Here is a 24828-nt window from a genome sequence, read left to right on the forward strand (position 1 = left end):
GACCTGAGACCAACCTTAGTAATGCTCTAGATTTAAAAATTAGGGTTGCGATTATTTTTAGTGTACTTGCTTATAAATACCTTCTCTCCTTCTACTTATATATCAATTATAGTGCGCATAAGCATTCCATGTTGTTGTGCTACCCATTGGCTTCATATAGTATCTGCCATTTGTTGGCACTGCCTTTTGGCAAAAAGGGGGGGTATATGCGAAGCAATTTTCGGCTCGTGTATTGCGGGAACTTCACATGTTTGCTTTTTACGGCCTACACAAACATACAAAAATCCCTCCAAGACAAATCTGAACCGGAGATTTTACAATACTAGCCAGTTTTTTTGCAAAATTACATTATTTTCCATGTATTTTAAGCGGAATTTTCTCGTTCTTGCCCTCCCCTGAACCGACTACTTTGATTTTGCAACCGGCTCAAGGCTAAGCTGAGGCACACTAAACTGTGCGCTTGTTGGAGGAGCGATCTCCAGACTCCGACGTAGTTGCGAGCTGAGAGTGGTCAGAGCAACGTTGTCTGCTCGATGAGCTCATCGCAATTTTGCAGGTTGGGTCTCTCTCTCTCTCTCTCTCATTTAGCTTTGTTTGCGAAGGTTGAGAAGACCCCGGGAGATAGCAGTGCTGTGGAAATTAAAGACCAATTAAACTAAAACTGGAACCTGGCTATGGATTGTAAAGCAGGCCTTGAACAGACCAGAAAAGGATTTCAGCAGGCAGCAAGCAGTGTGTTTTGGAAGTGCTTGGCCATGCTTGTGGTGAGAGTTGCAAATTATACTAAGTACAATGGGACCATAGTTTGATTAAAAAGGACAATGCCTATGCAATTAGTCAGTTGTTGATACAACATGCGTTGGCTACTCTATATATTTATTGAAGATGCAAAATGAAACAATTTTGCCTATCTGATAGCTGAGTATTTACATCACCCTCTTTTGTTGTATTTTTTGTTCATGGTTCTGAGGATTCGAGGAGGGAAGAGTTCTCTTTCCTCGCCTGGTTTGAGCATGAAGTCTCCAAGACTGGGGTATATTTTCACCTGCTTTCTGTGCCTCTCCCTCCTTCCTTGTAGATGTCAATCCTCATAGAACTTTCACAAATCCCTTGGAAGAAGCGCTCGGCTGTGCGTCATTGGGAGAGTCTTTCTTGTGCTGATCTGCGCATCTATGTTGGAATTGTGAGAAAATGCAATGGGTTGCGGCTTGTGGCTGGCCCTTTTCTCTGCATTCTCGCCCTTTCAATCCTTAGTCAAGCTCTTGCAGAGGATGATTCTCAATGCTTGCAAGAATTCAAGGCCTCTGTGAAAGATCCCACCAATCATCAGTCCAGTTGGATATTTGGCAATTCGTTGGAAAGGTCTGACTGCAACTTCATTGGCGTCTCGTGCTGGAATACCGGGGAGAACAAGGTCTTGGCAATAAAGCTCCAAAATGCAGGGCTTGCGGGGTCCTTCGCCTCTGGACTGACTCAATGTACAGCTCTTCAGAACCTTGCCTTGTGGCAGAATGACTTCACCGGGTCCATACCCAATGTCCATACCCAACAATCTCTGCAAGCAGGTTCCTAATAGTGCTTCCCTTGATCTTTCACAGAATAGCTTCTTAGGAAAATACTTTTCACTTTGGAGGATTGCCAGCATCTTCAGACCTAAATCTTTAGCATAACAAGCTTTCCGACGAGCTGCATGGTGGAATCGACCTTTTGCCCAAACTATCCTCTTTGGATGTGTCATGGAATTCACTCACTGGACTGATCCCATTCAACTTTGCTAATGGGTTGGCTTCTACAAAGCGCAACATAGGCTTGATAGTGGGTATCATAGTCACAGTGGCATCCAGTACTGCATGTCTATGCGCAACCGGTGTTTGGTGCTTCTTCTTCAAAGGCCGCAAGATGGAAATTGCTCTCGCATAGGAGGAGCACAATTGGGCAAAGTGTACCTGCGCCATTAAATCAGTGATTGTATCCTTGTTGAGGTGCCTATGAAAAACTCAAGTTGTGTGGCCTCATGGCAGCTACCGATGATTTCGGCAAAGATAACATACTAGGAGAAGGATGGACAGGCACCGTTTACAAGGGTGTTTTACCAGATGGGTCCATCCTGGCAATCAAGCGGCTGCGGTGGTCATCACAATCAGGGAAGGGATTGCAAGCAGAGATGGAGACCTTGGGGAGGGTGAAATACTGCCAGCATTTGATATATTTGCTAGATGCAAATAGTAAGTTTTGTGTGTGAGCGTAATCAAACTAGCAAATATGGTGGCCTTTTTAGCTTATTTGCTAGATGGAAGTAGCAATGTTAACTCCCAAGCAATTGCTACATAGCAATTTTGTGTACTTGCCCAATAGAACTAGAAAAATCATACTCGCTTTGGAATTCCTATATAGCAATTAGATGTTGTTGCTAATTAGAACTAGGAATATTGTTGTTCCTACTATGTGGTATTCACACTACTACCACGTAGTTATTCATATGCATTCCATTTTCCTATGTTGTACAAGTTCGATCGTTGTGTTGTGATTACTTTGTGAAAGTGAATTTTTTTGTTGAGTGGACTGGAATCCATGGGTAATGAACTGAGAGTGGAGAAAATCTCTTCAATAACAAGTCTTGAGTTCAACTCTTCTCGTTGGATAGATCTTTAATGTCTCTTGGGATAGTTTCCTATGACGTCAAAATTCTCTTCTTCTTCTTCTCTCTCTCTCTCTCTATGTGTATGTGTGTGTGTGTGGCCTTGTTGCACTGCTAGCAAGCCATGTGACGTCTCTTTCTTGGAAGCAAAACCAACATGATAGAGATCAAGAGGGCGGTGTGATGTCTCTTTGCTGGCAGCAAAACCAGCGTCGCTAGAGATCGAGAGGGTGAAGACATGGACACTGAGCGGCCCATGGAGGCGCGAAAGGGGGGGGGGGGGGGGGGGGGGGGGGGAGGGGATGGCAACAGAAGCGCAGACCAACTGATTGTTAACACTTGCATTGCGGATGTTCTCCAAGCAGTCGCCTTACAGCCTGTAGTAAGAAAGCAGAACGTGTGTCTTTTGGGCAGTCGTACAAATGTTACAGATAGTTAGATCCTCAACTTTGTCTCTCAAAACAGTCACCTCTGCTTGAGCTCGATTAAGCAAGTCTCTCAAAGACGACACTTCCTGTCACAAGACGGGAGCGTACACAAGCACTTCGAAAATCTGAAAATTATAATTCTTTGAAAACATGAGTGAAGGGAGAAGATCGACACAATATTGGGGACCAGAAGATGGGCTGGTCCCCCCCGTTAAGAGTATTCTTTTATTCAGGGAGAATTCTTATACAAGCACGAGAACCCGAGGAAACCCCTTGTAACAGACTTGGACACTCCAAGTCAAGAATCAACCGCGACAGCACCAAATAACCACTTCAAAACAAGTCACAGATCACAATAGATGTACACTGGCCCGGCGGAGTTCCGCGCCTAGAGATATTGGCCCCAAAGACTGGCGCCCCTTTCGGTATTTCTTTTTATATTAATCAAATCAAAGTACAAGAGAGTAGCTAGGGTTTCACTCTCAGACTCTGCGTCCAGATGCTCTGAGAAGTGAAGCCCTCACCACTTATTTAAAGGTTATAAGGTATGCCCAAAAGCAGAGTCCCAAAAGCTTGAAAGCAAAAGCAGATTCTCTCTCTCTCTCAATGAGAGTCAGTAAAAAGCAAGTTCTCTTTTTCCACTGTAACAGACTTGGACACTCCAAGTCAAGAATCAACTGCGACAGCACCAAATAACCACTTCAAAACAAGTCACAGATCACAATAGATGTACACTGGCCCGGCGGAGTTCCGTGCCTAGAGATATTGGCCCCAAAGACTGGCGCCCCTTTCGGTATTTCTTTTTATATTAATCAAATCAAAGTACAAGAGAGTGGCTAGGGTTTCACTCTCAGACTCTGCGTCCAGATGCTCTGAGAAGTGAAGCCCTCACCACTTATTTAAAGGTTACAAGGGATGCCCAAAAGCAGAGCCCCAAAAGCTTGAAAGCAAAAGCAGATTCTCTCTCTCTCTCTCTCTCTCAATGAGAGTCAGTAAAAAGCAAGTTCTCTTTTTCTCTTTCTTTCTCCCAAATCAAAGCGAAAAGCTGAGATTTGCGTCGCTCAAAATTCCCCCCCCAAAAAAAAAAAATCTTAAAAAAATAAATAAAAAAATCCGCCTCCACGATTTCCGAAAATTAGGGTTTTTGGCAGAAATTAGGGTTTTTGATGTTCGCCACGTCATCACTTTGTGACATCCCTCCGTTCTGTAATCTTAGACCCGTAGGTCGTGCTTTCCCGTAAAAGGGCTTGGGCACAAGGCCGTTCCTTCCCGTAAGGGACTTAGGGGCGAAGCCGTACTTTCCCGTAAGGGACTTAGGCTTGAAGCCGTACTTCCCGTGAAGGGCCTTCCCGTAAGACGGGATATTCCTGCAAAACAAACCACAGAGAGCAACAATTCTCAATGCGTATCAACACCTTATACCTGTCGCTCCTTGCTCGGAGAATCGACCTCCGTAATCAGTCGTCACGCGAACACTTGCAAATTCTGTCACCAGGCTTTGCTCCAGAATCCCAGCGCTTGCACTTTCCGCTGCTTCCGGCTCCTTCAAAGTGAAACGCTGGCTACCCTTTTATAGGGTCTGACACGCGACAGGAATAGGGGTCTAAAAGCAGAGCTTGGCGCTCCTAGAGAGAGGAGAGAGAAAATCGCGTTTTCTAGAGAGAGGAGAGAGAGAGATCGCAATTCAGCCCCCTTGCCTTAGTTTTAGCGCTGGCTTTTTTTTATTAAGAGCCTTGCTTGCTTTATTTTATTAATAAAGGGGCCGGTCACTTTTAAAATAAAGTGTGAACCTGTCACTTTTATTTTATTAATAAAGAGACCGGTCACTTTATAAAATAAAGTGTGAACCTGTTCAAACGTTAAAACTCACTCAGTTAGTGAACACAATGCTACACGAACACATTCCAGGCGTCCCCGGGTGCAGGACACGACACAGATGCAATGCAGACACAGACTCCTCGCGGGAAAACATCTGTCCTCCCGCGACTGTTCCTGCTTTTCATAAAAAAGCGTCATTGAACCCATCTTTATTCTTGTGCTTGCGTTCTTACGCGTACTTTCTTACTCAGTTCGGATTTCCTCCTTAGCCTACGGGATGACCCCTTACTGATGCACCCGTCACCCATCATGTGACGCATCGGAGGCACTCGTAACCCGGCCCTTTCCACCGAACTTATGGAAACTCCTTCGCAATGTTTACCGTCACCCATCAAATGACACATCAGAGTTTGTCCGTTCTTGATGGCAGTTCCTGTAGCTACAATCTTTTAACAGTTCTTAGTGCACATAATCAAATACCCTAAAAAAGAGATTTAATCATTAAAAATAAGAAAATAGTCCAATTAGCAACATCCCTCTGGCTTCTAAACAGTTGACCTCAACTGTAGTGCTTAGACATATACCTCCAATATCTCGGGATAAGCTGCTAATTCCTCTTGCGTCATCCACTGAGCATCTAGATTCGAATAGTTCTTAAACTTAACCAAATACTTCAGTGTTATCTTTCCGGATTTGAGAGACCGCTTCTGATGACTTACTATCTGCTTCGGTTGGAGTATTTCTTCTGTTTCCTCAACCTCAGGAGGTTCCTCAGCACTAGGCTGGCTTGGAGGCGGTCCCACATACGGCCGGAGTAAACTGACATGGAAAGCATTATGGATCCTCCAATTAGGCGGTAGCTCTAATCGGAAAGTGACATCATTCACTCGCTCAGTGATCTTAAACGGCCCATAGTAACGGGTAGAAAGTTTTACCACCTTCCCCTTATGAGACGCTTGTTTCTTAAGTCTTGCCTTCTCAAACTTGAGTAAGACTAACTGTCCGACTGTTAAGTCTAGATTCCTTCTGTGCTTGTCTGCAGCTTTCTTATGCTTTTCCTGAGAGCGTAGAATAGCTCTCCTAACTTGCCCGTAGGCTGTGTCCAAATCCCGGACAAATTCATCTGCTGCAAAGCTCTTATCCTTAGTTAAAAGGATGGGTGGAAGCAAAGGCTTACCATAGAGAATCTCAAAAGGTGCTTTCCCCGTCGATGAGTGTATGGTATTGTTATACGCATACTCGACAAGAGGCAAATATTTCTCCCAGTCAGATTGCCGGTCTGACACATAAGCTTTTAACATATCCAATACTGTGGAATTGGCTATCTCACTTTGCCCGTCCCTTTGAGGATGGTAGGCAGATGAAAAATTCAGCTTTGTACCAAGATTATCCATCAAGGCACGCCAAAAATTTCCAGTCATGCGAGGATCTTGATCGCTCACAATAGACTTAGGCATTTCGTGATGCTTAAAGATCTGTGTTAGAAAGACCCTAGCCATATGATCTGCTTTGATCGTTTTCTTGACTGGTATAAAGTGTTCTTACTTGCTAAACCTGTCCACAATGGTCCAGATCGCGTCATTTCCAGTCTGAGTTCTAGGGAGGTCCATGATGAAGTCCATGGCAATACTTTCCCAAGGTTCATTAGGCATCGGCAGAGGTTGTAGCAACCCAAGCGTCTTATGCTGATCATACTTCACTTTTTGGCAAACCAAGCATTCCCTGACATACTTATCAATGTCTGCATTAAGGCTAGGCCAAAAGAAATATCTTTCCATTGCTAAGGTCGTAGGGAGAATACCGCGATGACCCGCATAAGGCGAAGCGTGGGCTTCATCCATGATTAATGGTTCCGCCACACATAGGGCCTGATGGTGATAGAGATAACCGTCCCGAATGGAATAGGGAAACTCATTCTCTCCACGATGTAGCTTTCCCCAAATGGTGGAGAAGTCTGGATCATTTGGATATAAATCCGGTAGTGCTTCTAATTCTTGGTGATACACCGAAGTGATAGCGTTCACCCTTGGCCGCCTAGACAATGCGTCTGCGACTACATTCTTACTCCCAGCCGTGTGAAGGATCTGGAAGTGAAACATAGACAAAAAGTTTGCCCATCTCATCTGCTTCTCAGATAGTTTCCTTTGCGTAAGAAAATACTGCAAACTCTGGTGATCAGTCTTGATCACAAAATCCGCTCCTAGAAGATAGTGCTTCCAGTTGGATAAGGCGTGAATCACAGCTGTGAGTTCCTTTTCGTAGATTGATGCATGCAACTCTGCATCCTTAAGCCGTCTGCTTTCATATGCCACTGCATGGCCTTCTTGGTTTAACACTGCTCCGATGCAATCGCCTGAAGCATCGTAGTGAACCTCAAATGGTTTCCTCAAGTCAGGCACTATCAAAATAGGTCCATGGCTTAGTAAGTACTTGAGCCGATCAAAAGCTCCTTGTTGTCTCGATCCCATCTGAAAGGAATCTTCTTCTTTGTCAAGTCATGAAGTGGTCCTGCTACATGAGCAAATCCTCGGACAAACCTTCGATAATATGAACATAATCCCAGAAAGCTACGTACATCATGTACCGTAGTGGGAATAGGCCAATCTTCTACCACTCGGATCTTGGCAGGATCCATACTCACTTTATTGTGAGAGACTATATGGCCGAGATAGTGTATCTCAGAGAGAAAGAACTCGCTCTTCTTTGCATTCACATGCAACTCATGCTTTCGCAATTCTTGAAACACTAAGTCCAAGTGCTTCCGATGTTCCTCTTTTGACTTAGAGAAGATGAGTATGTCGTCAAAGAATACTCCCTTAAAAGCTCGATACGGGCTGAAAATGCGGGCCATCATGCGATTGAAGGTCGCAGGAGCATTGGTCAAGCCGAAAGGCATTACCAAAAATTCATATAGTCCAAAGGTTGTGCGGAAAGCAGTCTTATTGACATCCTCAGGGGCGATCCGTATCTGATGATACCCACTCTTTAAGTCTATGAGACTAAAGATACTTGCACCTTGCAACTTATCAGGTATATCATCAATCCGAGGGATCGGAAAGCGATTCTTGATTGTGATCTTGTTTAAAGACCGATAGTCTATGCACATTCGAAACGTGCCATCTTTCTTCTGCACCAGTAGAACTGGAGAGCAGTAGGGTGAAGCACTGGGCTGTACTAGCCCTTTCTCTAGAAGCTCGTTGACTTGCTTCAAAATTTCCTCTTGCTGAGCAAGACTTACCTGATAAGGGGGTTGATTGGGAGGCGAGCTACCCGGTATGAGATCTATGCGGTGATCTTTCGGGCGTACCGGAGGGAGTTCATCAGGAAGTGTTTCCGTGAAACAATCCTTGTACTTTTCAATAAATTGAAGACGCTTAATTTCCAGACTAGAGAGAGAGTGCCTACTAGTTTTATCCTTTGCAAAAATCAAGTAAGCAGAAACACACTTCTTCATTTCTTTCTTAATGGAGATATGGCTTACAATTGGGAACTGCCAATCTCTTGCATCAGCTTGAATCTTTATTTTCTTACCCCCATGATCAAAAGTGAGGGTCTTTTCCACATAATCGGGAATAGGTGTCATGTGAAAGTGCCATGGCATACCCAAGATGATATCACATCCCTCGATGGGTGCCATCAAAAATGATTCGCAGTCCTTGTACTCGCCAATCCGAAGATTGAGCTGTCCTTGCACTGACGATGTTAGTGGGGATGTCGTGGTATTTAGTCAATACTATGCATGATGGAGCTGATGGTTATATTGTCTCGTGGGTGACTACCATGAGTCTATACCTTGCACTTTCCTTCAAGGGTGAATCTGGGTATATCCTGGATTCATCTAGGTATATGTCCTTGTGGTTATCAACCCCTCGAATGCCGATCCGGATGTAACCGGTGTGCCAAGCTGAGCCGGTGTGAGGCACAATCGTTCCGCAGTATCCAGGGAGATGAAGTTATCCGTGGATCCTGGATCATAATTATAAAGAATCAGTACTCGCTGGTTGTTCAAAGACCCCCAGCCCTTTAGAAGTTGACGCTTCCCTTTCTCAGATTCTGTGTTTCCTTGAACATCTGGGATTGAGTTCGAGCTTGGCGGTGCGGGTTCCTTCCTTGCTTTTTTCTTGCCTCGTAGAGGCTTGTTCTCGCCGTTGCTGCTTTAGCGGGCAGTCCGGTTTCATATGTTCTTTCTCGCCACAGTAGAAGCATCTTCCTTCCTCTCTGAAAGTTTGAAGTTGAGTAGGAGAAAGATACTTAGTTCTCTTGCGAGGGCCCTCTGGCTTCTTAGAACGATCATCGTCTCTAGATGGAGGACGTTTTCTTCCTTGGCCCCCTTGGTCATCGTAGACCCCTCTTTGTCTTGCATGGTAAGTGCTATGCTCCATCTTTCTGGGCGTCCCAGTTGAGTGCAAATCCTCAGCAATGATTGCTGACTCCATCATCCTTTGAAGAGTATCATGAGGATACACTTTCATACTCTTTCGAAGCTGCGGTTGGAGATCCGCTTCGAACTTTCTTTTCTTTTCCTCGTCGGCAATCTTCATGAAGGGAGTGACCTTTAGAAGAACGACCAATACTTGTCCACATAAGTCGTTACTCTTTCATGTTCTTTCTGGGCAAGCCAGTCCCATTCCTTCCGTATGTCCTGCTCGAAGTTAGGCGGAAGAAATTGTTCATAAAATTCAGATTTGAAGCTCTCCCAAGTTCTGGCCTGAGAACCTTCCAGAATCTTGGCTAACCACCAATTATTTGCCGTTTCCTTGAGGTGCATCCCCACATGGCGTAATTTGGATTTTTCTGTGAAGTGCCCATTGGTAAAGGCGACTTCAAACTGTCTGATGAAGGGCAGTGCTTTGGAGATGTCTCTCCGTCCGTTGTAGGTTTCGAACTTGATGTCCTTGTCGCCTGATTTGAAGACTCTCATGCGATGTTGAGACTTGCGACCTTGCTTCTTGAATCGAGGCTTATCTTTAGGTTGTTGTAGGGTAATGGCAGTAGTGGCGGCTTCCTTCTTCTGACGAGATGATCGAGAAGTAGAAGTATAATCAGGAGAGTAAGATGGAGATGAGATATAGATGTCCTTGCTCTCGTCTAGCAGAGAGAACGCTTTTTCTTGGCCTTTCCTTGAAGTAGGCCGTTCATTCTGATCCAAAGATCTTTTGTGCACCTCGGCACGTACTTCTTCTCTTGCCTCCTGTGGTCTCACGCCAACAGTGTTGTCTGGATGCTTGGCTGCATCAGTTCCATTCGTTTTCTTCATTCCGCCCAAAAGCTTTTGGACGTCCGGCAACAGTAAAATTTGTTGCAACTCCGCAAGCTGAGCTTGCACTTGTTGAATTTCCTCTTCAACGCTTCTCCCTTGGCTCGACATGGTTCTTCCCGTTCTTCCCGGAATCGTCCTTCCTTGCAAAGAAAGAGAGGAGTCCGAGCTCTGATACCACTGTCACAAGAAGGGAGCGTACACAAGCACTTAGAAAATCTGAAAATTATAATTCTTTGAAAACATGAGAGAAGGGAGAAGATCGACACAGTATTGGGGACCAGAAGATGGGCTGGTCCCCCCCCGTTAAGAGTATTCTTTTATTCAGGGAGAATTCTTATACAAGCACGAGAACCCGAGGAAACCCCTCCGTTCTGTAATCTTAGACCCGTAGGTCGTGCTTTCCCGTAAAAGGGCTTGGGCACAAGGCCGTTCTTTCCCGTAAGGGACTTAGGCGCGATAGAGTTACCGGGGAACGCCCCCTAGCTCCCGTTCCGGCGTTCCGGGGGGCAGTTCCCTTCCCGAACGTTCCGAGACGTCCCGGAACGTTTGACGTTCCGGGTGGCCAGTGCAAACCGGAACGGCCGTTCCGGAACGTTCCGGAACGCCCCTGGAACGGCCAACGGCTACAAACAAATTTGGCAAAAATTGAAAAAATTGAAGTAAATGTTTGGGCTTTGTTTTGAAGTGTGCAAGGCCTCAAGGACTCATAAAATGCACCCCCCTCCCCCTTTCTCTCCACAAGCTAATCCTCAAGGCTCAAGCTCTCTCCCTCTCACACTCTCAAGATCTCTCCCTCTCAAGACTCACTCTCTCAAGGCTCAAGACTTCACGCCTTCAAGCTCTCTTCCTCTCCCTCCCACTCTCTCAAATCTCTCCCTCTCCCTCTCACTCTCTCTCTCTCTCTCTCTCTCTCTCTCTCTCTCTCTCTCTCACATCATCATCTAGTCATAGCAAGGTTGAATGGTCTTCAAAACGAGTTTTTTGTGAGTATTAGAGTCAAAGCACTCTAATACTCCTTGTATTTAAACACAAGGAGCTAAAAATGCACTATTTGGGTGTTTTTTATACCTCCCGTTCCGCGCTGTTCCCGTTCCGGACCCCTAGCCGTTCCCCCGTTCCGTAGGGATCCCATCGCCGTTCCCGTTCCGCGTTCCGGGTAACTATGAGGCGCGAAGCCGTACTTTCCCGTAAGGGACTTAGGCGTGAAGCCGTACTTTCCCATAAGGGACTTAGGTGTGAAGCCGTACTTCCCGTGAAGGGCCTTCCCGTAAGACGGGAGATTCCTGCAAAATAAACCACACAGAGCAATAATTCTCAATGCATATCAACACCTTATACTTGTCGCTCCTTGCTCGGAGAATAGACCTCCATAATCAGTCGTCACGCGAATACTTGCAAATTCTGTCGCCAGGCTTTGCTCCAGAATCCCAGCACTTGCACTTTCCGCTGCTTCCGGCTCCTTCAAACTGAAACGCTGCTACCCTTTTATAGGGTTTGACACCCGGCAGGAATAGGGGTCCAAAAGCAGAGCTTGGCGCTCCTAGAGAGAGGAGAGAGAAAATCGTGTTTTCTAGAGAGAGGAGAGAGAGATTGCAATTCAGCCCCCTGCCTTTGTTTTAGCGCTGGCTTTTTTTTATTAAGAGCCTTGCTTGCTTTATTTTATTAATAAAGGGGCCGGTCACTTAAAAGTGACCGGTCACTTTATAAAATAAAGTGTGAACCTGTTCAAACTTTAAAACTCACTCAGTTAGTGAAAACAATGCTACATGGACACATTCCAGGCGACCCCGGGTGCAGGACACGACACAGATGCAATGCAGACACAGACTCCTCGCCGGAAAACATCTGTCCTCCCGCGTCTGTTCCTGCTTTTCGTAAAAAAGCGTCATTGAACCCATCTTTATTCTTGTGCTTGCGTTCTTACGCGTACTTTCTTACTCAGTTCGGATTTCCTCCTTAGCCTACGGGATGCCCCCTTACTGATGCACCCGTCACCCATCATGTGACGCATCAGGGGCACTCGTAACCCGGCCCTTTCCACCGAACTTACGGAAACTCCTTCGCGATGTTTACCGTCACCCATCAAATGACACATCAGAGTTTGTCCGTTCTTGATGGCAGTTCCTGTAGCTACAATCTTTTAACAGTTCTTAGTGCACATAATAAAATACCCTAAAAAAGAGATTTAATGATTAAAAATAAGAAAATAGTCCAATTAGCAACACTTCCTGAGCCTGATTAGTCAAGTGTGCTTGAGCTTGATTGAGAAGGTCTCTTAATGACATCACTTCCTGAGCCTGATCAGTCAAGTGTGGTTGAGCTTGATTGAGAAGGTCTCTCAAAGACGACACTTTTTGAGCCTGAACAGCCACCTCCGCTTGAGCTTGATTAAGAAGGTTTGACAGAAATGCGTTTTGCAGTTGCATGTGTTGCTTGGCTAGACCAAGATGATCTTTCAAAGATGCGACTTTTTCTGAAAGGTTGCTAACAAGACCAACATGTTCTCTCATTGAGCCATTTCATGTTCTAAATTGATGACGAGAACATTCTGGCGTTGCTCATTTACTTTCGTGACAGGGAGTAGCTTGTTCACAAGATGGCTGTTGATCATGAACTTTATGTCTCAAAAGTAAATGAGCAACGCAAGAATGTTCTTGTCAGCAATTTAGAACATGAAGTGGCTCTATTGAGAGAACATATTGGTCTTGTTAGCAACCTTTCAGAAGAAGTCGCATCTGTGAAAGATCATCTTGGTCTAACCAAGCAACACATGCAACTGCAGAATGCATTTCTGTCAAACCTTCTTAATCAAGCTCAAGCAGAGGTGGCTGTTCAGGCTCAAAAAGTGTTGTCTTTGAGAGACCTTCTCAATCAAGCTCAAGCATACTTGACTGATCAGGCTCAAGAAGTGTCGTCTTTGAGAGACCTTCTCAATCAAGCTCAAGCACAGTCGACTGATCAGGCTCAGGAAGTGTCGTCTTTGAGAGACTTGCTTAATCAAGCTCAAGCAAAGGTGACTGTTTTGAGAGACAAAGTTGAGGATCTAACTATTTGTAACATTTGTACGACTGCCCAAAAGACAACACGTTCTGCTTCCTTGCGGCCACTATAGGCTGTGCGGCTGTTGCTTGGAGAATATCCCGCAATGTAGGTGTTAACCATCAGCTGGTCCGCGCTTTTGTTACCAAGACTGTGCTAAGCATAGCATCTTTTTTCAACAATTCGTGACTAACAATATCATCGTGAGTTCTTCTGCTGCAATCGTAATCATGTCTACTACAATCTCCATCATCATCACTTCCTTGACTTTTGTCATCATCTCAACTGCGGCATTCACTTCTTCTATCATGTGTACCGTCACTGCTGCTTTTGTGTAGTTCCTCTTCATTCAAATTAGCCTTGTGCTCAAGCTCCTTTTACATATCGTTGCTTTTACACCATATTTCTCTAATTGTGTATTTCATATTTTAATCTTTGGAGATAGAGGGTATGTTTGCACAGAATTCCAAGAAGCTCTGCGGCCGGAAATCCCGCCATGATGGATGGAGATTAGCATGCATGCAAGGTGCGGTCCAAGCAAGCACGACTGTAAAGGTTACTGTATAACGCACATGAAGGTTTCGAACTATGCAAACCCTCTGGTACCGCAATCCATTATTGTCTGTGTGAGAGCGTGTGTGTGTGTGTGTGAGAGAGAGAGAGAGAGAGAGAGAGAGAGAGAGAGAGAGAGAGAGAGAGAGAGAGAGAGAGAGAGAGAGACTAACTTCTTCTTGCTCCTCTATGTCAGAGTAGGAGAAGAAATTGGTAGACCTGAGAGCTCTGAAATGCAGGTGCCTCTGTGCTGCGGCCAGCAGTGGCCTTCCGGAAGCTATCTGGGCAGGCTGGTGGATGCAGTAACTATGCTGGTTGGTGGCTTTGGCGTGCACAATGTTGTTGTAGGATGCTAGGAGGGCGACCACTGTCGTGTGTGTTACATTATGTGTCTGTGTTACACAGAGAAAGTGAGAGAAGATAGAGAGAGACATACGCAGAGATAGGCGATAGGTTGTGATTGATTATTGAGTTACATCAGGGTTAATTTTATAAGGTTAGAAGATTGGATATGAAGAGGTTTCCGTGCCTCTTCACTTCTCGAGGCGTACAACTGGCATAGTTTATTTTATTTCAACATCCCCCCTCAACTGAATGTCGAGAAGACTTTATTGTGCATGAGGAGTGCCTAAATGAGCTTGAAAGTGCTTTATGCTTTTTTTGTTCCATCAAGCGATGGAGGTGCACCAAAAAAAAGTTTTACTTTAGCTTTCAATTGGGGTTTCTGCATGTCACGTACATATGGCTCTGTGTGCCACGTGGACATACTTCATCGACTTCCAGAGCGAGTTTTCCCCTTCTTCCTAGATAGGGATGTCTAGAATCCTAGGAGGATTAGTACCGGCAATTTTGTGAGCCTGTTCGCAAGACCTGCATGTCCGGACAAATCCATTAGATTAGGTTTTCCAGTTTGGAACCCTCTTGCATAAATGGTTTGTATACGCGTTTTGACAGATGTTATTACACTACAGTGGGCATCTTGCATGACGAGCATGTAGTTCTAGGTTAGAGAAATCCGACGTGCCAGAGTGCGCGTCGATCAGATTCCCAGGTGGACAGATGTGCGACAATCTCACCAAGTTTGGATCAATTTTTAATAAATCATTTTATGATTTATTTGTTAGGAAAACTGGTGGACACTTGCCCTACCTAAGGCCTAATAATTACTTGGCCTATTCTTTCCCTATAAAGGCACCCAAGGAGCTAGCGCTATTCTCATTCTCTCAGGGACTGCAATTCAGTCATTGTTTTTGAAGAGGAGCAACCAGCGTTTTCAGATTTCAGCCCTTGGTGTTTTCAGCCCTGCACAACAGCCATCGTTTTCAGTTTTCGGCCCATCGCCGTCGCGGTGCGGGTGAGAAATAACCTTCACGGCTGCGGTCCGCTGGTGCTTCGGTAGCCCATCGAGCCTCCTCTCGGCTATTCCCTCGCCGGCATCGAGTGCTCACATTGCTGCCCATCATCGCCATCATCGAGATCTGCGTTTTCAGCCTTGCTCTACGCGAGAGATCTACTGCGTTTTTCGTCGCAGATCTGCGTTTTTTGCAGCCATCATTCGCCCCTTTATTCCTCTCACATCGGGAGCGCAAATCAGTCCCAAATCTCCCTTTGGTGGCCATCCGCAATCCCACATCGAGAAGGATCCAAAGGTGCATCAAATCAGCCCCAGAGGTGCCTCTTCCTGAGGAGTTACCGTGGTGATTTGTCGTCGTCAAGTTATTAGAGTCTGCATTGAGGTATTGCATTGTGTATACATTCCATTTACGCAATCTAAAGCAAATACCACATCGGTAACGGTGTGGGGGGGCCCTTGAGAGGGTTGGTTGGGACCCCATCGGGTGTCACTCTCTTCTTCTTTCTCTTTCTCTCTCCCTCTACACATCTTTATTGCATTCTCTCAACCCCTCTCTTCAGGGGAACATAAAAGGAACATTCATTGAAGTACAAAGCATTCACTAACACAAGGAAGAAGGAAAGGATTTTGTGGAAGTGTAAAACTAGATCTTTACCATTTTAATTCCGCTGCACCTGACACTAGTATCAGAGCTTTGAAGATTTTGCACTAATCCACTAATCCACAACAAGTTTTTTTCTCTCTTGTGTTTTTTGGTTGTGTTGGCAGCCTTTCGATGTATACTCCTCCCACTCTTGGAACAACAGGCCTGCCATTGCGCGTAGAGCCGTGCGCCTTGAGCGTCGGAAAATAGAAACCAATTGTATACCGGGTGTTGCATGCGGGGTGCGTCGACGAGGGGGTAGATAGTCTCCCGAAGATTAGTCTGCGACCTTTCTTGGACCAAGAGGAGAAATCCTTGCATGGTCAAGACTCGTAGCGGTATGAATACCTCCACAAATCAAGAAGGCGAGCAAGAGCCACCTGTGGATCCTCCAAGCCCTCCCCCAACTCCTCCACCTTCGCCATCAAATCCCATGGATTCTATGATGCGCATGATGATGCGGCAAGAAGAAGCTCGGCGACAAGAGCATGTGGAAGCGGCGGAGCGTGAGGAGCGTCGATTGGTGGCCGAAGCCGAGGCTCGTAGGCTGGAAAGGGATTCCATGCGTGATCTCATCACCACCTTGGCGGTGCGGCCCGATCCCCCATCTTGTTTGCCCGATTATGAAAAGCTTGTCAAGACCATCACGGAGGCAACCATTGCTACACGGACGACCAGTGATCCAATTCCCGAGAAGATCACGTTCATTAAGTACGACGATAAGATGGATGTTATTGTCATTTACTCGTGGTTGCATCAATTTACATCCTATTTTGTGGTTGTTAGAAAGTCTGAAAATAACAAGGTTCTCTTGGCTTCCATGCATCTCACGTGTGATGCCATCACTTGGAAGGATGAATGGATGGAGAAGCTAGAGGTGGCCCATGCGGCTGCCCATGCTGAGTCCTACCTTGTTCCCCCTCTCGAGCTTAGTTGGGAGGAGTTCGCGGAGGATCTCAAGACTCGCATCCTCCCTCCACAATACTTGAAGCGTTTGAAGGAGGATTTTCGGGCTTTGTCTCAACAACGTAAACCGGTGATGTCGTTTGCTAACCGTGTGTCACAGCTAGGTGGACAATTGCGAAAATCGGATGAGGAGAGGTTAGAGGCTTTTCTCTTTGGATTGGACCACTTGATCAAGTTTGACGTGGAGGCCAGTGATCCAAAGACATTGCAAGAAGCAATCCGCTTGGCTTAACTCCAAGAGATGAAGCACAACAAGGGTAAGCTTAAGACGGCCTCAAGTAATGGTACTTCTTCCTTTCATGACTCGTATAAGGAAAAGGACAAGGATTCTATTGGGAATGGTGGCCATAAAAAGAACTCTCTCAGTTCTTCTTCTCGATCTAATTCTCCATTTGGATCTCAATCTAAGGGCGATAACTCTAAGGATAAGGGTAAAGGAAAATCTGATAAACCTCAACTCACACTTGATGAAAAGATTGCCCAAGGAGTTTTAGGTGGTCAATTAAGTGAAGAAGAACAAGCATTGTATGCAAAGGAACATAGGTGTTTTCATTATCATGTAGTCGGTCACATGAAAAGGGAATGTCCTAAGAAAGAATCTAACAAGGAAACCTCTACTGCGTCAACTTCTGATGCTACCCATCAAGTGAATGCTATGAGTGTGGTAAAGCAAGAAGCTACGCAGGAAGGGACTTTCGAAGAGGATGAACTCATAAATGCTATGGACATGTTAGTGGTCAAAAGGTCATTGTGTTGTTTGATTCTGGAAGTTCTCAAGATGTCATAAGTGAATCTCTTGTGAAATGTGCACGTCTTCAGACTTCTCCCATCCCCACCCTCCCAGTGCAGGGGTTCTATGAAGGCATGGATGCTTCGGTTTTTCAAGAATGTAATGATCTCAAGTTGATCATTCAACGAACCCAATTTACTCATCGTTTTGTAGTCTCTAAACTTGCAGGATGTGATATCATTTTGGGAATTAAGTGGTTTCGCATGTTCAAACCCATTATCGATTGGGAGAAGCTCACGTTTCTCATTAAAGATAACGTGTCGCAGCCCGTCCTCATTCGAGGCGAGAGCGGTATTCCCTCTCTCCCTCTCATCTCTCATATCCAGGCAAACAAAGAACTACGTCGAGGAGCCCAAGCAACGGTCATCTATGTCAACCCCACATCAAGGAACTTGGGTATTTCTGACAGGTATAGTGAAGGTTTTGTTAAGGTCAATTCGGTGTTTTCCCAGGATCATCATTCCCCTACACACCCTCCCCATCGACCTATGGACATTGTCTCCGATAAATTGCATGACGAGGAACATGTAGGTAAAACTTTTTCTCCATCAGATAAAGAGAAGCCAAAACCATATGATTTCTCATTTAGGAGGCTTCGTCCTCCCAAGGTACGGTCTTTTGGTTTACCATTTCTCTTTGTTCGTAAGAAATCAAACTCATTTCAATTTTGTGTGGATTTCAGGGCACTCAAGTCAAGGATGGTCAAATTCCAGAAGACGAGACCTCACGTGGCCGTTCCTTTGGAACGTCCACAGGAGGCACAATGAGTTTCCAAAGTGGACTTATCGAGTTGTCGCCACAAGGGTGGACTTTTAAGGAGCAATCCAAAAGCAGAACCACCGGAGATGATTGTTCCAGTCAAAGTCACCAAGTCGAAGTGTTTTCGAATGCTTACATTTTAGTTTGGCAATAAGAAAGAAGCGAAGCAATATTTCCTCAAATTCAAGGATCGAGGGACACATGAAGCGGCGTGGGTGGACGAGGAATTCTTCATCGATTACCCGGAGTTGCTAGCCTCATACAAGGAGGCCATGTAGATCGGTAACCGTATCTCACCTTAAGCAGGAGGGGATGTCACGTGCACATGGCTCTGTGTTCCACGTGGACATACTTCATCGACTTCCAGAGACAATTTTCCCGTTCTTCCTAGATAGGGATGTCTAGAATCCTAGGAGGATTAGTACTGGCAATTTTGTGAGCCTGTTCGCAGGACCTGTATGTCCGGACAAATCCATTAGATTAGGTTTTCCAGTTTGGAACCCTCTTGCATAAATGGTTTGTATACGCGTTTTGACAGGTGTTATTACACTATGGTGGGCATCTAGCATGACGAGCATGTAGTTTTAGGTTAGAGGAATCCGACGTGCCAGACTGCGCGTCGATCGGATTCCCAGGTGGGCAGATGTGCGACAATCTCACCAAGTTTGGATCAATTTTTAATAAATCATTTTATGATTTATTTGTTGGGAAAACTGGTGGACACTTGCCCTACCTAAGGCCTAATAATTACTTAAGGCCTATTCTTTCCCTATAAAGGCACCCAAGGAGCTAGCGCTATTCTCATTCTCTCAGGGATTGCAATTCAGCCAGCGTTTTTGAAGAGGAGCAACCAGCGTTTTCAGATTTCAGCCCTGCATAACAGCCAGCGTTGTCAGTTTTATGCCCATCGTTGTCGCGGTGCGGGTGAGATCTAACCTTCACGTTTGCGGTCCGGTGCTTCGGCAATCCATTGAGCCTCCTCTCGGCCATTCCCTCGTCGGCATCGAGTGCTCACATTGCTGCCCATCATCACCGGCATCGAGATCTGCGTTTTCAGCCCTGCTCTACGCGAGAGATCTACTACGTTTTTTGTCGCAGGTCTGCGTTTTTGCAACCATCATTTGCTCCTTTATTCCTCTCACATCGGGAGTGCAAATCAGCCCCAAATCTACCCTTGGTGGCCATCCGCAATCCCACATCGAGAAGGATCCAAAGGTGCATCAAATCAGCCCCGGAGGTGCCTCTTGTAGTGATTTGTCGTCGTCAAGTCATTAGAGTCTGCATTGAGGTATTGCATTGTGTATACATTCCATTTACGCAATCTAAAGCAAATACCACATCAGTAACGGTATGGGGGGGCCCCTTGAGAGGGTTGGTTGGGACCCCATCGGGTGTCGCTCTCTTCTTCTCTCTCTTTCTCTCTCCCTCTACACATCTCTATCGCATTCTCTCAACCCCTCTCTTCAGGGGAACATAAAAGGAACATTCATTGAAGTACAAAGCATTCACTAACGCAAGGAAAGAAGGAAAGGATTTTGTGGAAGTGTAAAACTAGATCTTCACCATTTTAATTCCGCTGCACCTGACAACATTCATTGAAGTACAAAGCATTCACTAACGCAAGGAAAGAAGGAAAGGATTTTGTGGAAGTGTAAAACTAGATCTTCACCATTTTATTGCACATATTCGTGGTGTCCGTCATCACTTGTATCTTACTTCTGTCGCATCAAGCTTAGTTTTATCAACAAGCACAAGTTTGTGGGTGTAGAGAAGTTCAAGTGGATGCGGTTTGATGATGAGCGAAGGACGCACGACAATGAGGGTAGGCATATGGAGTGTGACCATCTGATGGCTAAGCTTTGAAACTTTGGGCAAAATCTATTTTTTTCACACCTATCGCTTCTTTTAAGTTCACGGTCGGTAACGGGTAACACGAAGGTGTGAAATATGCGCAGTGACAAATTATCTTTTGTTTTCAAATTGCTCAGCAAACCATAATTTGAAGTAGAACGGAGATGGGCAAGCGAAATCGAGCTGCTGTGGTAGTTCTTGGCGATCTTGGACGAAGCCCGCGTATGCAATATCATGCTCTTTCTCTTGCCTCTCAGGTCTCTCTCTCTCTCTCTCTCTCTCTCTCTCACACACACACACACACACACACACACACACACACAACACACTCTCTCTCTCTCTCTCTCTCTCTCTCTCTCTTTCTCTCCCTCTCTCTCTCTACACTTTTGATGGGATCCATGATTTACTTTTGTAGGTCGGACTTGAGGTTGATGTCATTGCTTACTCAGGTACTTTTTAATACCCATGCTTGCACACGCGTCCTTTTGATTGGTTTCTATAATACATACGGGTACCTGCATAGATTTCAGTCTTCAATATGTTCATCTATGTAGCTCAGCTTTACAGAGGTGTGCAAAAAGAGTGCATTGGAAGACTTGCAATGTGCAGGGAGCTAAGTTATGTGCAAACAGAAGTGAATGTATGAAGTTAATGATCATTTGTTGTGATACAATTTTTTTTAAATGCAGTGTAATTGCCTTAAGTACAAGCATATGACTTCTAGGACATGTAAATTCTATTATTAGATACAACATAAAGGTTAACCTTAGAAGAGCGCATTTTGAGAGAACCTTTGTAAATTTGGCTTAGAAATTGTCTCATGCATGCAATTTAGCTCAGAAATCTCTCATGCATACATCAAATCCATGTATGAAAGTAGGTAGAAGTCTATGAATAGAGTGTTGCGCTTGGTGAATGAATTTTTTGCTTGTAGATGTTAATAGTGTATTTTTTTATTTTGCTATGTTGGACTCAATTTAGTTGATGCATCTTTTATGGCATTGCTTGCCTTCAAGAAGTATGTTGCAATGGCCTTGGAATATTGGTTTCAAGTATGCTTATTCTTGCTAGAGAGATGTATTTTCTTAGAGCCTTCTTGCGGGGTAGGTTTACCTTGTTGAGACAAAGCCCCAAAAATCCTCCTTTAATCGATTCAGGTATTGTGGAGGCAAGAAGTGAGTCTTTAGATCCTCCTCAAACTCCTCCCAATGAAGCTCGAGAGGGGGAAGGAGGAGAGACTCAAAATGGACCGCCTTGTGGGCATCCTCCTCCTTCTCCACCACTCATCCTTGCAGGTGATGGCATCATCCGTGAGATGCATGGAAGCCAAGAGAACTTTCTTATTATCAAAATTTTTAAAAACCGCAAAATAAGATGTAAATTGATGCAACTAAGAATAAATGATAAAAGCATCCATCTTACCGTCATACTTACTGAACGTATCTTCTCGGGAATTGGTTTGTTGGTCGTTCGTGTAGCATTGGTCGCCTCCACGATGGTCTTTGCAAGCTTTTCATAATCCGGCTTTGATGAAGAGATATCAGATCAGACCGCCAAAGTTGTGATGAGATCACACATGGTTGCCCTTTCGTGCCTACGAGCCTCTGCGTCTGCCTTGTGCTCCCATCTACGAGCCTTGGCTTTGGCTGCCAATTGACGTTCCTCTCGCTCTACCGCTTCTACACGCTCTTGTCGACGTGTCTCCTTTTGCCGCATCATCATCTCCATCATCATCCGCATCATGGAATCCATGGGATTTGGTGGCAAGGATGGAGGAATAGGGGGAGGAGTGATGGAAAGATCCGAAGGGGGAATGTGCTCGCCTTCTAAATTGGGGGAGATCTCCATACCGCTACAAGTGTTGACCATGCAAGGATTTCTTCCCTCGGTTCAAGGAAGGTCGTAGACTAATCCTTGGGAGACTATCTACCCCCTATACAATTGGTTGCTATTTTCCGACGCTCAAGGTTCATGGTCGCACGTGCTATGGCAGGCCTGCTGTTCCAAGAGTTGAAGGAGTATCACCGAAGTGCTACAAACACAGCCGAAAACTCGAGAGAAAAAAGCTTCTTGGAAATTAGCGGATTAGTGCAAAATCTTCAAAGCTCTAATACAAATATCAAGTGTAGCTGAATTGAATTGGTGAAGATCTAGACTTCACACTTCCACAAATCTTTACTTGTTTCCTTGTGTTAATGATTGGTGCTTAGCATGAGAGATGATTCATTGTATTTCTGTAAGGTGCAACGGATGTGAATGTTGAACTTTGCTCAAGATGAGTGCTCCGAACTGTGCTCAAGGTTCCTTTTACTTACGGAAGGGAGAGCCTTCCGTTCCTTTAGTGAAAGAGTGCAAATGATCACAAACAAAGTGGATAAACACCGTGAATGAAGGTGCAGAGACTGAGAGATAGAGAGAGAAGAATACGACACCAAAATGTTGTCAAACCCTCCTCCGAAGGCCCCACTCTCTATGACGAGAGCGGTCTACTATTGATTGCACAAAACTCTACAATGCTTTGGACTTGCCGATGATGTCGACGACGATGAGGACGACGACGAGACGGACTGAAATCTGCAAATCTTTATTTGTTGGTTTTGACTCTATGTTGATGATGACGGCGATGGCGACGATGCGACGACGACGCGCTGAAAACGCAGATGTTGAAATCTGCGTTTTACGGGCTTGACCGTGCGGCGAGGATCCACTGCGAGAAGGTGAGATCTGCGAGGTTTAGGACTTGCGGTGCGGAGTCTAGATGCTGAAAACTGAAAATGCTGATGCAGAGAATGTCTTCACGCCAGGAATTTGCAAAAACGCCAGGCTGAAAATCTGATGTAAAAACGCTAGGCTAAATCTGAGGTTTGCAACAAAAACGCTAGGCTTCTGTTGTGTCCTGCTGTCGCCGGTTTGGATCTGCAATGCAAAACGCTGACTGATCTGCAATGCACATGAAAACGCTGCCTGATCTTGGTTGCTTGAAAATGCTAGGGTCTTCTTGCTGTTCTTGCTGAGAAGGTGCACTTGACAGTGGTCTTCTGCTTCTATTGCTAGAAAGTGCTAGCGCTAGGGTTTCTTATATGCTTGCTTGACTGAATTGCCCTACCCAGTTTCCCAACAAAAGTCACTTCAAAATAATAAGTGAAAAAATGGCTAAAATAGGAAAAATAGTTTTTCTGCACTTGAAAATGATCCTGATAGAATCTGATGGTGATGCTGATGATCATGCTGTGTTCAACCAGAGGATATGCATCTACTCTAAGTGCCTAGGCATGCACGGTCTGTGAACAGACTCACAGAGGTGCCATAACACTTCCTAGGCTAGACTGACTGAACCCTTGTCATGAAGTAGCTTGTCCACATGCACATAGGGTTAGATGTGCACCTGACATCCCCTTCTTTTTAAAGTGAGGTACTGGTACCGATCTGCATGGCTTCCTTGTAGGCTGCCAACATCTTGGGATAGTCTTTGAAAAACTCTTCATCAACCCACACTGCTTCGTGGGTTCCTCGATCCTTGAACTTCAAAAAGTAGTGTCTCACTTGCTTCTTTGAACCATGGCAAAACCGATGTAACAACACTTGCACCGGCTCCATGACTTCAGCTTCATCAATGATCCCTGGTTCTTCCTCTTCCGAAATGTCCTTTGGAGGCGTTCCTTGAAATACTTTCAACCAAGAAATATGAAAAACGTTGTGTTTTGACCATGAGTTAGGCAATTGCAATTTCATTGAAACCTCATTTATCTTTTTAATGACAGGAAATGGACCATATATTCGAAAAGACAACTTTGGACACTTCTTTCCAATTTGCTTAAGACGTTGCTTCATGATTCTTAAATACACCCAATCCCCTTCCTTGATCGAAACTTCCTGACGATGCTTATTAGCCTGCCGTGAGTAAGACTTCTGAGCCTTGCTTAGTCGAAGCTTCACAGTCTCAGAAATCTCATCCAACGACTGACTTTCAGCATTGGCATCAGATATTTGACTGACCGAGCGAGTCAAAAGTGATTGGAATGGACGGCCAAAAGCTGCCTCATACGGAGTTCGACCAATGGCAGAGGAAAAAGACTCATTCAAAATAGCTTGAACCAATGGGAGATAGAGCTTCCAATAAGACTGTTGATCATGCACATATGACTTTAAAACATCAAAAGCCAACTGATTGTAAATATCTGTCTGACCATCTGACTGTAGATGAAAAGCTGATAAAAAATTCAACTTAGTGCCAAAATTTTCAAAGAGTGCGCGCCAAAAATTGGACGTGAACTTATTATCCCTATCTGAAACAATCGATTTTGGCGAACCACAGAGGGGGTATCAATGTTTTATGAACAACCGTGCCACATCTATGCAGTGACTGTGGCCTTACAAGTAATTAATATACAAAACTTGCTGAAACGATAAACAATTGTCAAACATTGAGTGTTCCTTGAATGCAAACTAGGTGGAAGGTTAGTCACAAAATCCACGGAAATATCTTGAAAAGGTCCATCGGGAATAGGCACCGGAAGCAAGAGGCCTTGTTGTTTACCTCGAGGAGCTTTTACCTTTTGACATATAGTACATTGTGTGACATAATGAAACACATCTTTTCGCATTTTAGGCCAATAAAAGAATCTCTCTATTTTTTCAAAAATGGTGTTTATTCCCCTGTGTCCACCCGTGAGAGAGTCATGTGCATCATGCAATATGGTTGGCCTGAGAGGGCAACACACATAGACGTT

At 45.0% G+C, this 24828-nt stretch overlaps 1 protein-coding gene across 4 annotated transcripts in view; it reads left to right on the forward strand.

Moving 5' to 3' along the window:
- The first annotated feature begins 379 nt into the window (after nt 1-379).
- The window catches only part of LOC147429499 (UDP-Glycosyltransferase superfamily protein), a 99780-nt gene continuing 75331 nt past the window's right edge, over nt 380-24828 (forward strand). Inside the window, exons 1-3 of one of the 4 annotated variants that reach the window (XR_015185884.1) lie at nt 380-556; nt 20236-20355; nt 20514-20547. Coding sequence is in view for 1 of the 4 variants with exons in the window: in XM_086495769.1 (XP_086351895.1) it covers nt 20263-20355; nt 20514-20547 (127 nt within the window). In the remaining 3 variants the exon portion in view is untranslated. The remainder of the gene's footprint in view (nt 557-20235; nt 20356-20513; nt 20548-24828) is intronic. The other 3 variants (XM_086495769.1, XM_086495771.1, XM_086495770.1) reach the window with 3 other exon arrangements.

Source organism: Adiantum capillus-veneris, chromosome 22, assembly GCF_014529385.1.
Source record: "Adiantum capillus-veneris isolate H3 chromosome 22, ASM1452938v2, whole genome shotgun sequence".
Classification (NCBI taxonomy): domain Eukaryota; kingdom Viridiplantae; phylum Streptophyta; class Polypodiopsida; order Polypodiales; family Pteridaceae; genus Adiantum; species Adiantum capillus-veneris.